At 43.9% G+C, this 16,377-nt stretch overlaps 1 protein-coding gene across 1 annotated transcript in view; it reads left to right on the top strand.

The window, feature by feature from the left end:
* Window positions 1–14,268: 14,268 nt before the first annotated feature.
* FBXW8 (F-box and WD repeat domain containing 8) overlaps window positions 14,269–16,377 on the top strand; it is a 126,638-nt gene continuing 124,529 nt past the window's right edge. The window contains exon 1 of the mRNA XM_082699777.1: window positions 14,269–14,674. Coding sequence (XP_082555903.1) covers window positions 14,357–14,674 — 318 coding nt within the window. The 5' untranslated portion in view covers window positions 14,269–14,356. The remainder of the gene's footprint in view (window positions 14,675–16,377) is intronic.

Raw genomic sequence — 16,377 nt, 5'->3', positions numbered from 1 at the left:
TCGATCCCAGGATCCTGAGATCATGACCTGAGTTGAAGGCAGAGGCTTTAACCCACTGAGCCACCCAGGCGCCCCTTTTTTAGTAATTTTTTAAAAAGATTTATTTATTTATTTTAGAGAGAGAGTGCACACAAGCAGGGGTGGGGTAGACAGAGAGAGAGAATCCTGAGGCAGAATCCCTGCTGAGCAAGGAGCCAGACTCGGGGCTCGATACCAGAACCTTGAGATCATGACCTAAAATGAACTCAAGAGTCAGTCGCTTAACCAAGTAAGCCACCCAGGTGCCCCATCTTTTTTTTTTTTTAATGAAATGTATATTGAATAATTATAATAATTATTCACATATAGCTATAGAAACGATATGGAAAGATCCCTTCCACACTTTGCCCAGCATCCCCCAATGGTAATATATGGCAAAACTCAAGCTTAATAACATAGCAAGGATATTGACATTGATATAATCCACCAAGCTTATTTCAGATTTCCTGTTTTACTTGTGTTTGTATGTTTATACATGTGTGCATGTGTTAAGTTCTATACAATTTAATCACCTGCGTAGGTTCATGTATCCATCACCACTGTAAAGATACTGATTGCCTGGTATGGTTGGACCATAATTTATTAAATCAGTCATCAAGGAACATCTGGGTTGTTTCCAGTTTGGGGTAGGGGAAATAAAACTACTATGAACATTAATGTACAGGTCTTTGTGTGAACATTAAGTTTTCATTTTTCTGGGATAAATGCCCAGGAATGCAATTATTGGGTCATATGAAAGATGTATGTCTAGTTTCCTAAGAAACTACCAACCTTTCCACAGTGGCTGTACCATTTTACATTCCCACCAGCACTGGTTAAGTGATCTCAGTTTCTCTGCATTCTTTCAGCATTTGGTGTTGTCAGTATTTTTTATTTTAGACATTCTGATAGGTTTTCAGTGATACCTCACTGTGGTTTTAATTTGCTTTTGCCTAATGGCATATGATGTTGCCCATTTTTACATAATCTTCTTTGCTATTTGTATGTCTTCATTGGTGAATCCATTTTTTGTAAATAAAGTTTTATTGGAAAACACTCATCCATTTATGTATCATCTGTGTCTGGTTTTACATTCTAACAGCATAATTGAGCCCATGTGACAGAAACTGTATGACTTGTGAACCTAGAATATTTATTATTTTGCCTTTACAGAAAAATTTTGCCAACCTCTGCCTTCAACAAATTATGATTTATTTCTCGTGGCTGGGCACAAAATATTCAAGCATAATCAGGACTTTATTAGCAAGGAAGGAGGAGAAAATGACAGTATCTGCTGCACCAAAGAAAGTCGCCTAGTGATGCTTAAAGATGCTCACTGCCACATTGTTTGAAATAAGCAAAGTTTGGAAGCAACAAAAATATCCCCCAAAAGAAGAGTGGGTAAATGAAATGTGGTTTATTCTTACTATGGAATACTCAATACACATGTATTTCAAAAATGTAAGATTGAGTATCACTCTCAACACTTAGGAAATTCCAAGGGCTGGGGAGCTGTGAACCAGGAACCTCGTGAAGAAAGACCAAATATATATTAGAAATATATTTTGATCAAATATATATTTTTCTTATAAATCACAACATCACATCATGGTGTTATAGTTCCTTTAACACATTGTTGGATTTGATTTGCTAACATTTTGTTGAGGACTTTTTTCTCTATGTTCATGAGAGGCATTAATCTGTGGTTTTCTTTTCTGGTGATGATTTTTGGTTTTGATATTAGGGTAATTCTGCTCTCACAGAAAAAGTAAAAACCAAAAAAAAAAAAATTCCCTCTACTTATATCCTCTAAAATAGATTGGGAAGAATTGGTATAATTTATTCCTCAATGGTATGGTAGAATTCACTAGTGAACCCATTTGGGCCCAGTGCTTTCTGTTCTGGAAGGTTAATTATTTATTCAATTTCTTTAATAGACACAGGCCTATTCAGATAATCTGTTTCTTCTAGAGTGAGTTTTGGCAGATGGTACCTTTCAAAAAATTGGTCCATCTCATCTATTATCAAATTTGTGGGCATAGAGTTGTCATAGTATTCCTTTAAATGTCCACGAGATCTAGGCACCTGGGTGGCTCAGTCAGTTAAGCATCTGCCTTGGCTCAGGTCATGATTCCAGGGTTCTGGGATCAAGCCCCACATCAGGCTCCCTGCTCAGTAAAGAGCCTGCTTCTCCCTCTCCCTGCTTCTGGTGCCTCTCTTTCCCTCTCTCTTTTTTTTTTTTTTTTTTTTTAAGATTTTGTTTATTTATTTGACAGAGATTACAAGTAGGCAGAGAAGCAGGCAGAGAGAGAGGGGGAAGCAGGCTCCCTGCTGAGCAGAGAGCCTGATGTGGGGATCAATCCCAGGACCCTGAGATCATGACCTGAGTCGAAGGCAGAGGCTTTAACCCACTGAGCCACCCACGCGCCTTAAGGATTATTTTCTTTTTTCCTTTCTGTAGTTTGAAAGTCATACTTGAGGGATAGATTTGGGGGCATTTTTTTGCCTGCTTCGAGTTCTCTGAGCTTCCAAGGTCTGTGGTCTGGTCTCTGACATTAATCTGAGGGACCATTGTCGGTGATTATTGTTCCAGATATTTCTTCTGTCCCTTACTCTTTGATTCCTCCCGGTGTTCCCATTATATGCATTTTCCACCTTTTTTAGTTTTCCTGCAGTCTTTGGATATTCTCTTCTGTGTGCTTCTGGTCCTTGTTTTCTTTCCTTTTCCATTTTGGGGGTTTCTATTGAGATATCCCCAATCTCAGAGGTTCTTTTCCTTAGCTGGGCCCAGTCTACTAACAAGCCCATCCAAGACATCCTTCGCTTCTGTTATAGTTTTTGAGCTCTAACATCTCTTTGTGGTTCTTTCTCAGGAGTTCCATCTCTCTGCTTACATTGCCCATCTGTTCTTGCATGCTGTCCACTTTATACAGGAGAACTTTTAGCATATTCATCACTTTTGTTTTAAATGCCTGGCAGATGTTTCCAACATCTCTGCTGCTTCTGGTTCTGATGCTTGCTCCATCTCTCAAATTGTGTGTGTGTGTGTGTGTGTGTGTGTGTGTCCCTATTTAGGATGCTTTACAATTTCTTCTTTTTTTAAAAAAAAAAGATTTATTTATTTATTTATTTGACAGACAGAGATCACAGTGGGCAGAGAGACAGGCAGAGAGAGAGGAGGAAGCAGGCTCCCCGCCGAGCAGAAAGCCAATGTGGGGCTCGATCCCAGGACCCTGGGATCATGACCTGAGCTGAAGGCAGAGGCTTCACCCACTGAGCCACCCAGGCGCCCCTACAGTTTATTCTTGATAGCTTGACATACTCTAGCAGGTTAAAGGAATTGTTGTAAATAGATCTTCAGTAATATGGTGAGAGGTATGAGGAGGCAGAAGCATTCCATAGCCCTCTGTTAAGTCTGTCTCTAAGTGAGCCTATATGTCTTTCATATGAATTTTGTGTGTTTCTCAGTTTTTCGTTGTTGTTTTTTTTTTTTTTTTCTTTTTCTCTCCCCTTAGGTGGGGCAGGTTGGCTGGAAAGGACTAGAATTCCTTCTCTCCTGTGGAAGGCTGAAGCGAACTGGGTTTGAGTATTTCCCTTCCCCCCAGATCTGTTAGGCTCTGGTAATACTCCAGCAGGTGAGGTTCTGGTTAACTAGTTTGTCCTGAGGGCAGGTCTTGTTATGAAGAACAGAGTGTTCTGGTGTATTTCAAAATGGTCCCTGCCACCATATTTATTGGGAGAACTCCTGGAAGAAAAACTCCAAAAAGGGTGGGCCCCCTCTGTGACTAGGTCCCTCCGGAGCTTTTGACTCTCAGACTTATCCACCCCGAATCTCCAGCAGTTTGTCAATTACAGTTCAAGATTTCCTACCCTGGCACTGGTTTCCACTTGTGTCTTTGCTCTGGTAAGCCGAGACTCCCTGTATGTACTTGTTCCCACTCTTGGGGACCGTGGCTTTCTGTGTCCTCGTCTCTGTTACAGATTCAAGAAGAGCTGATGATTCTTCATTCTGTTCCGTTTTTGACTTGTTGTTAGGACAGAGTGGAGTCTGCCAAGATCCTTACAGGAAGAAGGGAAAGTCAGCCTAAATATCATAAGTAATACAGAACCTAACTTGGTCTGGAGAAGGAGGAAGGAAAGGAGGGCTTCTTGGAGCAAGTGTCCTTTCATACAAACCTGGCAGAAGTTAGGTAGGTGTAGGCAAGAGCAGATGAAAATTTCAGGCAAGAGGGAGCACCACGGAGAGGAAAGCTGGAAGAATTTGAGATGATTAGAGCTTAGAGATTGAAGGGGAAATTGTCCAGGGATCAGACCGCAGAGGTGAGCTCTGTCAGATTGCACTCTGAAGGTCTTATATGGCACTGACCTTGGAGAAATTTTGTGAAGGTAGATGTTAAGATTCACAACAATGGCATGTCTCCAAAGAACGCAGGCATGTTACAGACATTCCTGACTTCATCCCCACAACAGCTCCTGAGATATCTATCTGCAAAGTGCTTTGAGGAACTCCTGAGTGGCTTAGGGCACTTTGCTCTTAAGTGCTCATATAAATCGTCACTTATTGGCTCAAATGTTTGATTTCCTATTTTTCTTTCCATTTGTATGTCACCTGTAATTAGAGTCTCAACATGCTTAGAGTGATTTTTCTATTAAAACAAAAAGGAGAGGAGATCTTTAGCAAATTGGAAAATAGAATAGACCAGGCAACTCCTTCTATCTCCTGTATGAGCACAGTTCTATGGGTAGAACTTTATAAGACTTACGACATCTCTTACTTCCTTCTTATAGGAGTGAATTTATCTTTCTCTATGCTAGTCCATGTGTGTGTGTATAGTTGTGCATATCTTTATTAGTTATAGCCTCATCAGTAACACAAATATTTATTGAGCATCTACTATGTATGGTCATAAACCTCAGCAACACCTCCTGTCCTCTCTTAGCTCCATCATTCATAGATCCATTTGTATATTCATTCATTCATTCATTCATTTAGTCAGTCAGTCAGTCAGTCAATGAACCAATTATCGAGCACATTATAAGATCCAGGCTTTGTGCGCTAGGGGCTGAGAACACAAGGATGAACAACCTAGATGTGGTTCCCTCTCCCAGGGAGCCTACATTCTAATGGGAGAGACACACAAGCAAATAATAAAACAATTTACCCATTAAGGTAAGGGTCCATTTCGGAGCTAGAGAAAATTGTGTGTGGACATGTTACTTAGATGAGGCACTTAGGGAGGTCCCACTTAAGCTAAGAGCTGAAGGGTGAAGGGGGGCAGCTGCATGGGGGAGTGATGTAGCAAGAATATTTGGGAGGACAGAAGTATGTGCAAAGACCCTGGGGTGGAAAAAGGCTTATCTTCTTCAGACCACAGACAGGTTTGAATGGGTGGGTGTAAGATACACAGCAAACACTCGTACACCGCTGGCTGGGATGTAAAGTGGTGCAGCCACTTTGGAAAAACCTGTATGCGTGGTTTCTCAAATAATTAAACATGATTTTAAATGACCTAACCCGAGGAGGGAAGGGTTCCTGGCTGGCTCAGTTACAGGAGTATGCGACTCTTGACTCAGGGTCATGAATTTGAGCCCCACATTGGGTGTAGAGATTACTTAAAATGAATTAATATATTAAAACTTAAAAAAAATAAATGACATAACCCAACAGTCCAAATGTGTAACCCAGAGAAATGAAAACATGTGCTTGCATAAAAACGTGTAATGAGTGTTTATAGCAGTATATTCACAATCTCCAAAGGGTGGAAACAACTCGAATGTCCATCAATGGATGAATGGATAAACAAAATGTGGTCTATACATCCATGAAATCTTATTCCACCATAAAAAGGAACAGAGTGCTAATGGATGCTACAACATGGATAAACTTACAAAACATGATGCTGGGTGAAAGAAGCCAGTCACAAAGGACCTCATAGCATATGACTCCATTTATATGAAATGTCCAGAATAGAGAAATCTATACAGAAAATAGAATTCTGCTTGTCTAGGAAAGGATTAGGGATGATAGCCAAAGCAAGTGGGGTTTCTCTCTGGAATGGTGAAAATGTTATAAAATATAGTGATGGGGGCACCTTGCTGGCTCAGTCGGAAGAGCATGTGGCTCTTGATCTCTGGGTTGTGAGTTCAAGCCCCATGTGGGGTGTAGAGATTACTTAAAAATAAAAATCTTAAAAAAATAAGATGTAGTGATGGTTATACATACCTGTGACTATTCTAAAAGCCATTGAATTGTACAGGTCAAATGTACAACGTGTCAATTATATCTCAATAAAGCTGGTTTTTTAAAAGATTTTATTTATTTATTTGACAGAGAAAGATCACAAGTAGGCAGAGAGTCAGGCAGAAAGAGAGAGAGAGAGAGAGGGAAGCAAGCCCCCTGCTGAGCAGAGAGCCTGATGGGGGACTTGATCCCAGGATCCTGAGATCATGACCTGAGTCGAAGGCAGAGGCATAACCCACTGAGCCACCCAGGCACCCAATGAAGCTGTTTTAAAAAATGATCTTATTTGTTATTTCAAGAACATGGAGGTACCTCCAGGTGTTTTTCAGTGGGGTGTCCTGATTAGATTCACTTTTACCAAAGTCTTCTGGAAGCTGTCGGATTCACTGCAGGAGCAAGAATGCAGGTGGGAAGACCAGTTAGAAGTAACTGCAGTGGGCCAGGAGCAATGTCAGTGCCTTGGACTTGGGGCTGCCAGATTTGGTGAAGAAAAATACAGGACATCTAGTTAAATTCTAATTTCAGATAAGCAAAGAATTATTTTTAGCCTAAGTATGTCCCCCCAAATATTGCATAGGACATATTCATAATAAAAAGTTATTCTTGGGGGGCCTGGGTGGCTCAGTGGGTTGAACCTCTGCCTTCGGCTTGGGTCATATCTCAGGGTCCTGAGATCAAGCACCATATCAGGCTGTCTGCTCGGCGGGGAGCCTGCTTCCCCCTCTCTCTCTGCCTGCCTCTCTGCCTACTTGTGATCTTGGTCTGTCAATTAAATAAATAAAATCTTAAAAAAAAAGTTATTTGCTTAGCTCAAACTCAAATTTTTCAAGGCATACTTAGACAAAAAAAATCACTGTCTATCTGATATTTCCATTCTATTGGGTATCCTGTATTTTATCTGGCAACCCTGCTTGGGCTAGGATGGTGAAGGAAATGGAGAGAAGCGGACAGATTGAAGATATATTGTGGATGTAGACTTTTCAGGATTGGCGGATGTGGGAACCAGGTTGCTGGCTAAAGCATCCAGGTAGTGACGTAGTTTGCTGAGGTAGGAAAAACTTGGTCTGAGTTGCAAAGAGACAAGCTGGGAGAAAAGATTTGGAATTTTTAAAAAACATTAGTGAGCCGCCTACCTGGCTCATTCGGAAGAGCGTGTGACTCCTGATCTCTGGGTTATGAGTTCAAGCCCACTGTTGGGTGTAGAGATTACTTAAATAAATAAAGTCTATGGGATTGAGCGCTGTGCTGGGTTCTGCACTCGCATGGAGTCTGCTGGAGATTTACTCCCTCTCTCTCTGTCCCTCCCCCTACTCGCACATACACTCTCTCTCTAAATTAAATCTCAAAAAAAAAAAAATTGTAGGGGAACTTCTTGGATGAGTCAGAGTCAAAGTCAAGCTAAGAACAAGAGTATCTAGGGTCAGCTGGTTGGCTCAGTCAGTGGAGCATGTGACTCTTGATCTTGGATATGTGGGTTCAAGCTCCATGTTGGGTATAGAGATTCCTTACAAATAAAAATAAAAGAATAAAAATAAGAAGAACATCTTCATGCACATGCAGAGAATGGCGGCTCTAGGAAAAACTCACGCTTGTCATTTACGTGTTGCTTTTTAAACGGGCAGGCGAGGAAATCAGCTCTTGGAGTCTCAGAGTCTGAGCTGGAGTGAGAACACCCACCCTGTGGACCAACGTCATCATCTCCTCTTTGTGTGCCAGAGATGGCTGAGCAAAGCATCTCTTAGGACCATTGGGCTGGAGCTAAATTCTTGAGAGAAATAAAAGAGACTGAAGGACAGAACCTGCTTTTTCTCTTGAGAGAAGGTAAAAATTCAGAGGGGGCGAGGCTTGGAACCAGGCTGGGGAGATTAAAGGGGCAGATTGGAGGGGGCTTTGATAAAAGCAGGAAGAGATTGAGGAGAGAGAGAGAGAGAAATGGGGAATTGTGTCCATATGGGACAACTTTCTTTTGAATGACTAAGTCTGTAGCTGACAGCTGACACTGAATCCCGTCTGTGCAGCATTTTCTATTTTATTTAAAAAAATTTTTTTAAAGGTTTTATTCATTCATCTGAGAGAGATTGAGAGAACACAGGCAGTGGGAGCAGTAGGGAGCAGGGCTCGATCCTAGCATCCTGGGATCATGTCCTGAGCCGAAGGCAGATGCTTAACTGACTAAGTCACTCAGGTGCCCCGTGTGTAGCATTTTTTTAAAAAAAGAATTCCTGATGGGGGAATTCTCAAGAAGAAGCAAATTGTTTCTTGCTACAGATAGCTTTTTTTTTTTTTTAAAGACCAAAGTTTTATATTCCCTCCACAGGATTTTACATTTTGTTGATTATGAAGGCATAAAATAACACTAAAGGGCAGTAATACCCAGAGTGATACATTAAGGTCATATTTCCATTCAAAATGGCTACATATCATTCTGATGTTTTTGGTGATGTGTCTAAACAATGTACTTTAAAATCATAATCACTTCCCTGCATTACTTCTCATGTTAATCTCCTGCTGTTCTCATACATTAATGATCCCAAATGAGGTATGATTCTCTCATCCCACTCACAAGAGCTAAATATATGGTGTCTTCGTGTTAGCTAAAGAAAGTTTTGTCCCACCTCATGGATTGTTCAAGAATGAACTACTGTTGGGGCTCCTGGGTGGCTCAGTGGGTTAATCCTCTGCCTTCAGCTCAGGTCATGGTCTCCAGGTGCTGGGATCAAGCCCCATGTTGGGCTCCCTGCTCGCCGGGGAGCCTGCTCCCCCCCCCTTCTCTCTCTGCCTCTCTCTCTCCCTACTTGTGATCTCTCTCTCTCTGTCTGTCAAATAAATAAATAGAATCTTAAAAAAAAATGAACTACTGTTGGGTTTGAAGCCTACCGCATGCAACTTAGGCTTTTAACCACTATCTTTGTTCTTTAAAAAAGTGTAATATGTTGCTAATAATTAAAAAACAAGATACTTATTTTCAGATGATCTGGATTAAGATCCAGCAGGTGGGTGCAGCTGAGTTTTGTCTCCACGGGCATCCACGCTCCAGCCTAGGAGAGTAGACACCTGGCTTAGTTGCCTCATTTTATTAATTCCCTGGAATCACCTGCAGGCATTTGAGTCCATGGTCACGGAAGGTTTTCTGCAGTTGGCTGAATGGTGGCCCCCAAAGGAGAGCCAGGTCCTAATTCCTGGAACCTGTGAGTGTTACCTTAGATGGCAAAACAATAACAACAACAACAACAACAACAACAAAAAACCCTATGCTTTTGCTGATGTGTCTAAATGACGGCTCTTGAGGAGAGAATCCTGGGTTATCCAGGTGTGTCTTATGTAACCACAGGTATCCTTATAAGAGGGAGGCAGAGGAAGACTTGAACCCAGGAACAGAAGGTAGGCAGTGAATGAACTAAATGCTACACTGCTGGCTTGGAACATGGAGGCACGAACCACAAGCCCAGGAACGCAGCTCTAGAAACTGGAAATAGCAGGACACAGAGTCTCTTCAGGGGGAAGCAAGATCCTGCCAATCCCTTGGTTTTAGCACAGCAAAATTGCTCTTGGACTAGCGGCCTCTAGAACTGTAAGAGAATAATCAGGTGTTGTTTTAAACACCTTAGCCTGTCCCAGCAGCATTAGGAACTTGCTACACCTTCTTGTACCTGAGAACAAACGAATTAATAATCTCTGCTTCGGTCCCCTGCCCTCTCTACTTTTCTGAGACGTCCCTGACCCTAAGGTAAGGAAGTTCTTGCATCTTGGTAGTCTGGTGACTAGCCTGAGAAGGGCGAATGAGACAGGAGGTACTTAGGGGAAAGATGGTGGTCATTTTCTAGCCATCCTTCTGGGGCTCTTGCTGACCTGAACTTGGGCTTTGAGGAAGATACACCACACGTCCCACAGTGGGCAGTAGAGAACTCTGATGGCATGGGACGCCTGAAGACCAAATTTCCCGAGTCTCCCTCCTTGATAGCCTTGTAGACATTTTAATTTATCCCAGTATTCCTCCCTACCCTTCTGTTTTGGGCAACTCTGCCTCCCCATTCCTGGAAACTGAGCCCATTATAAGCTCCCACTCTTCAAGGAACGAGACCGTTCTGATGATTTTCTGGGATACTGGTTCTCAAAATGGATTGTGCACCAGAAGCACCTAGAGGGATTGTTAAAACACGCATTGTTGGGGTTGCACCCTCAGAGTTTGACTCCGTAGTCTGGGCTGAGGATTTGCACTTTCATAACAGGTTCCCAGGTGATGCTGGTCAGGGGACCTCACTGAGAAGTCCTGCTCTGGGAATTTGAGTCTTAGAAGATAGAAGACAGGTGGTAACATCCAAAACTGATGGCTCATGACTGCCTATCGTGAAATCCCTGAATCTGATCTGATTCTGGGCATTCTGAGAACCTCATTATTTTTCATTTTAACCTTGTGAGCCATTCCGAGTTCCGTTCCTTCTTGCTGAAAGTAGCAAGATTTGCAACCAAAAAATTTTAATGGCTTGAATTTGCAAGGAACACATGATTATAGAAAAAAAGTAGGTCTTGCATGGAACACCAGACTTATAGAGCATATTTTGGATGTAATCTCTGCCGGCCAAGACTTCTTAGTATGGACCCTAACCAGCATTTACTGAAGGCCTACTGTGTCCCTTATAGGTGCTAGGAGTTCTATAAACATCTATTAGCCTTACAGTCACTCTGAAGGGAGGGTACTTTTTAAAATTTTCATTTGAGGAAATGGGAAGCCCAGGAATTTACTATTGGAAAGATAAAATCAACATCAATATTATCAGTGAATGGAAGACCATACTGAATAAAGAAACCATTCTTTATTAACCATTCTTCTTCCTTTCTCTTCGTATATTTTCTTTTTTTTTTGTTTTTCCCCCTCTACTTTCTCTGGGTGATGAAGGGCCGCATTAGCCTACTTGCATCACCCCTGTAAAAATCCTTTTAAAAGGACCAGAGGAAACAATGGTGTTTTTTGTTTTAAATCTAAAAAAAAAGATATTTAATTTATTTGACAGAGAGAGAGAGATCACAAGTAGGCAGAGAGGCAGACAGAGAGAGGAGGAAGCAGGCTCCCTGCTGAACAGAGAGCTTGATGCAGGACTCCATCCCAGGACCCTGAGATCATGACCTGAGCCGAGGGCAGAGGCTTAACCCACTGAGCCACCCAGGCGCCCCTGTTTTAAATCTTAATTAGGTGTTTTAAAATTGTTCTGGCTGAAATATTAAATGGTCTGTAAACTACAGAGCTATCAGAAAAGCCGTATTTGGATTTTTGACTCCTAAGTAGATAAAACAAATTTGATCCTTGGAATTCTATTTTAAAAAAATAGCTAGTATGAAGCAGAACGTAAGCTAAATGTTCTGAGGAGAACAGCTCATTGTTTTTATTACAAAAGGAGTACTTACTGGACTCTTCGTATGCCCCACGTCACATTCTCTCAACTTCCCTTTTACTTCATCATTGCTGTAGTAATTGGCTTTGTGCATGGGTAACCGGACAGTCCCTCCCGTTAGCTGCCTTGAGTAATTCTTACTTTTTGCCCCAGGGCATCTCTGCTTCCCTGGGGTGGGACACAGGTAACAACTCGTTTACTTAAACTCAGCTTGGAAGTTAGAGATTATGAAAAATTCTTTCCTTAACCCTTCTCTAACGGAGGATGGGTGAGTGCATAAAGTCTCCTTTCCTCCATTTTCTATCTCTTAGGAGTACAGTCCTGGAGTGTCTTCTTCAAGGCTGTTTGGAAGGTCTCTGTGGGTTGGAGTGTAAGTTGCCCACAGCAGGACGAACTCAAAATGCCCTTTGGATTAGCTGTCCCTCCTACCCTGTTCACTCCTCCCTTGGTATCCCACTCCTATTCTCTGTAATCCCTGGTACATTAGCTGCCCAGGTCTCAGGCTCTGCTTTCTGGGGGAAGCTGGGATACGCTAACATTCCTTGTAGAAAATTAGCGTGGTTTTTTTTTTTTTTTTAAGATTTTATTTATTTGACAGATACAGCGAGAAAGGGAACACAAGCAGGGGGAACGGGAGAGGAAGAAGCAGACTTTTTCATGACCTGAGCTGAAGGCAGACGCTTAATGACTGAGCCACCCAGGCGCTCCGAAAATTAGTGTGTTTTTTTTTTTTAAGATTTTTATTTATTTATTTGACAGATCACAAATAGGCAGAGAGGCAGGCAGAGAGAGAGAGGAGGAAGAAGGCTCCCTGCTGAGCAGAGAGCCCGATGCGGACCTCGATCCTAGGACCATGAGATCATGACCCGAGCTGAAGGCAGCGGCTCAACCCACTGAGCCACCCAGGCGCCCCTCTTCTTTTTTTTTTTTTTTTTAATCTGTATATTCTAACCCATAATCTGGCCCTCTCTAGAGAGCTCTTCTGCATATGTACTTAAAACAAACAGTATGACATTGTGCTGTATGTTGTGTACTGACTTTCTCTTGTTAGGTTATATTTTCATGTGATTAAATTTTCTCCATGTAATATTTAATAGCTACACGGTATTACATTAATTCATTATTTATAGAGCAGCTACTATGTCCCAGGCATTGTTCTGAGTGCTAAAGACCTAGCAATGGACAAATAGATCTGGTCTCCACTCTTAAGGAGCTGATGTTCTGGTTAGGATCTCTCTTACATTCTAATGGGGGCAAAATTTAACCAGTGGCCTATTGTCAGTTATTTAGATTGCTTCCAATGTTCAGTATTACAAAACAATGCTCTGCTGACATCCTTAAAGACATTTGTTGAATTCATCCTCTGGTTTCTTCTCTTAGGATAAATTCCCAGAAATAGAATTCCTGGAAGAAAGACAATGAGAGTAAATGAGGGTCCTGGGATTCCCAGCTAGGTCTAATTCTGGGGCTCTGGCTGTTGGTCACCATGCTGTTACTATCCCTGCACTGAAAAACCCTGGTAACTAAAGTAGCCATATCATTCCTAGCTGGCTTAGGTATATATACTGTGTGATTAGGTTAAGGTCGGGTCTGGAGTGGGGGGGGAATTCTGAGTCTGCACATTACCAGCTGTGGGTTTTTTTTTTTTTTAAAGCTCAGTTTCTTCATCTGTAAAGTGGGGACAATAGTTGTCATCTGAAGGGGTTGTTCGTAAATACGTATGGAATGCCTACCAATCTCCAGACTCCAAGACAAGAATGGATAGTCCAGGAGGAAAGGGAGATACGAATAAGCAATTACATGAATCCAAAATCACAAACTGTGTTTTGTGGTATGAAGTAGGAGATGCTGTAGGGATGAGTAAGCAGGTGACCTTATTTTGGGGGTGGGGCACGAGGGATGGGTGGGGGGAGATGAAGGGAGGTGTGAGCTGAGCTAGGAAAGATGTGTAGGGGTTAACCAGGGGTGGTGGTGGCGGGGGTGGGATTTGAAAAATTCCCGGAGGAGGGAACAGCAGGTTCAAAGCATTTGGAAGATGGAATACGATTGTACGCCACTTCCTTCCCCTTCTCACTGCAGTTCCTTTTGGAAGTGTCTTCTGGGATCTTTCCACGCCTGGCTTTTCTCCTCATTAAGCTCTTGGTTCAGAGGCTGTTGCAGAGATGCCTTCCCTGAACAGCCCTCCGAAGGTCAGTCCCCATCCCCACCCTGTGCCTTACTTTGATACTTTGTTTTATCAACCGCTACCACTAATTCAAGCCTTCATATTCGTTTTTTGGAACGTGGTCTTCCTCCCCCGCCCCCCAACTTGAATGGAAACCCCATGAAGGGAGAGCTATTAGGAGGGGGCGGGGACAGGGGCCCAGATTTAAATGCTGAATCTTCAGCGCCTGGCATCCAGGAGGTGCTCCATGCAGATGTGACCGAAGAAACGGTGCTTGGCGCCAAGTCCGCGCTTGACAGGAGCCGCAGGCGGGAAAGAGGAGAGGCTGGACGCGCAGTGAGGCCACAGACCCCGGACTGGGGCGCCGCGAGCCACCCGCGCGAGGGGACCGTTCGAGGGGCGCGCCGGGGGCGGGGCGGCCCACCCGGAACCCGAGTGCGGCGGCGGCGCGGATTTCCGGCCGCGGCGGACACTTCCCGCGGAGGGACTGTCCCGTGGCTGCCGGCGGGCCGAGGAGGACGCGGAGGGCCGGGAGCAGCGGTGATGGACGACCACAGCCTGGACGAGTTCCGCCGGCGCTGGCAGGAGGAGCTGGCGCAGGCCCAGGCGCTCAGGAAGCGGCGGCGGCCCGAGGCTGCGGAGCGGCGGCCGCGGCGGGCCGAAGTGGCCCCCGGGCGCGGCGAGCAGGCCTCGGGATACCTGGCTCTGGCCCAGGGCCTCCTGGAGGGTGCGGGGCGGCCCCCGCCGGCGCGGGCGACCCGGGCAGAGAGGCAGGACTCGGCAAGCCGTTCCCGCTCCCCTCCGGCTCGCGAGGTTGCCGGGGGCGGGGAGCAGCTGGTGGACCAGCTCATCCGCGACCTGGTGAGTGGCCGTCACCTCCTGCCGAGGTCCGGGCCTGCCCCTACCCCCGCATCCCCCCACCAATGACTCGGAAAGTACATGCCACCCTATGTCTGTGCAGGCATAGAGAGTCTCTGGAAGGGTTGGTTTCCACTCTGGGGTGACTTTGCCCATCTTGGCAGTGTCTGCAGACCTTTTAAGGATGCCACAACTGGGTTGGGGGATTTGCTACTGGAGTCTAGTGGGTAGAAGTCTGGGACACTTCTAAATGTCCTACAGTGCAGGGACTGCACCCAGAGAAAATGATCCAGCCCAAAATGTCAGTATCCGTTTGAGAAATCCTGCCCTTGAACTCTTAACAAGGGTTGTCTTTAGGGAGGAGGTCTCAGAACAGGGATAGGAAGCAATTTTAACTTTGTTCTGTATAATGCTTGTACTACTCAGTTTTTTCCTCAACAGTACATGTATTTATTTATTTTTTTAAAATTTTTTTTAAAGATTTTATTTATTTATTTGACAGAGAGAGATGACAAGTAGGTAGAGAGGCAGACAGAGAGAGAGAGGAGGAAGCAGGCTCCCTGCTGAGCAGAGAGCCCGATACGGGACTCGATCCCAGGACCCTGAGATCATGACCTGAGCCGAAGGCAGCGGCTTAACCCACTGAGCCACCCAGGCGCCCAACAGTACATGTATTTAAAAGAGCAGGGGAAGCAAAGTCCTTTGGGCACTGTCATTAACATGGAGGTTCTTGTCACTTCATGGGCATGGATCCTTTTGAGAATCTGGAGACACCCCACTCCCCCCCCCAAAAAAAAAACCCTTTACAAAGTTGGCAAAGTGGGGATCATCGAAAACACATCCATGGTTAAGGTTAGGACCATACAGGAGGTTTTAATGGTTTGATTTATGGGGGGGGGGGCGTATAGAGGGAGAGAGAATCCTTAAGCAGACTCCCTACAGAGTATGGAGGACCTTGCTGGGCTAGTTCTGGTGAGCTCAAGATCATGACCTGAGCCCAAGTCAAAAGTCTAGAGTTGTCGCTTTAACGACTGAGCCACCCAGGTGCCCCTGGTTAGATTTAAATTAGGCTTAAAGAAGGCTTTTACAGCTTCCCAGGTCAGTGTAATTCTGTAATTGGCAAGTTGTTTCTAAAAATAATGGCTTATTTAAGGTGTTGTTTTATTCAAATACCATTAAGAGCTATAGGAGTTTCCACAAAGTTTCTGGTTTACCTCTAGGGTTGGGACCTTCTTCTGTGTATATTATAAACTCATTTAATGTGACAATTCTTATGGGAATTCACACTGGTATCATATCTGCTTCTGTAAAAAGTGGGTCATCACTGAGGAAGTCTGGCAGATGTAAAAATCTTATCAGTGCCTTGGGAAGGTGGGTTAGCACTGGAGAAATTGCTCAGGCCAGTCCAGATCTATGCAGAAGTTACTTCCATGGAAGCAGATGTGTAGGTAAGGCTCGCAGTGGTAGAGGGAAAATTGGAAAGTGAATTGTTAGGACAAGGACACACTTGGGGCCTCACAGCAAAAATCCAACCTGCTGAGTGTGGCAGTGTCTTCAGACTTCACAACTATCCTGAGAAGCCAGTATTGTTAGTCTCCTTTTATGAATGAGGATATTAAGAAAGGTTTTCTGTAACTGCCCCAGGGATGCCTTGCTGATAAGTTCTGGCAGTTGAATTTGGATTCAGGTGTGTTAGGCTGTAAATT

This window comes from Mustela nivalis (assembly GCF_964662115.1).
Source record: "Mustela nivalis genome assembly, chromosome: 14".
Taxonomy (NCBI): Eukaryota; Metazoa; Chordata; class Mammalia; order Carnivora; family Mustelidae; genus Mustela; species Mustela nivalis.
This window is presented reverse-complemented; position numbering and strand designations above follow the sequence as displayed.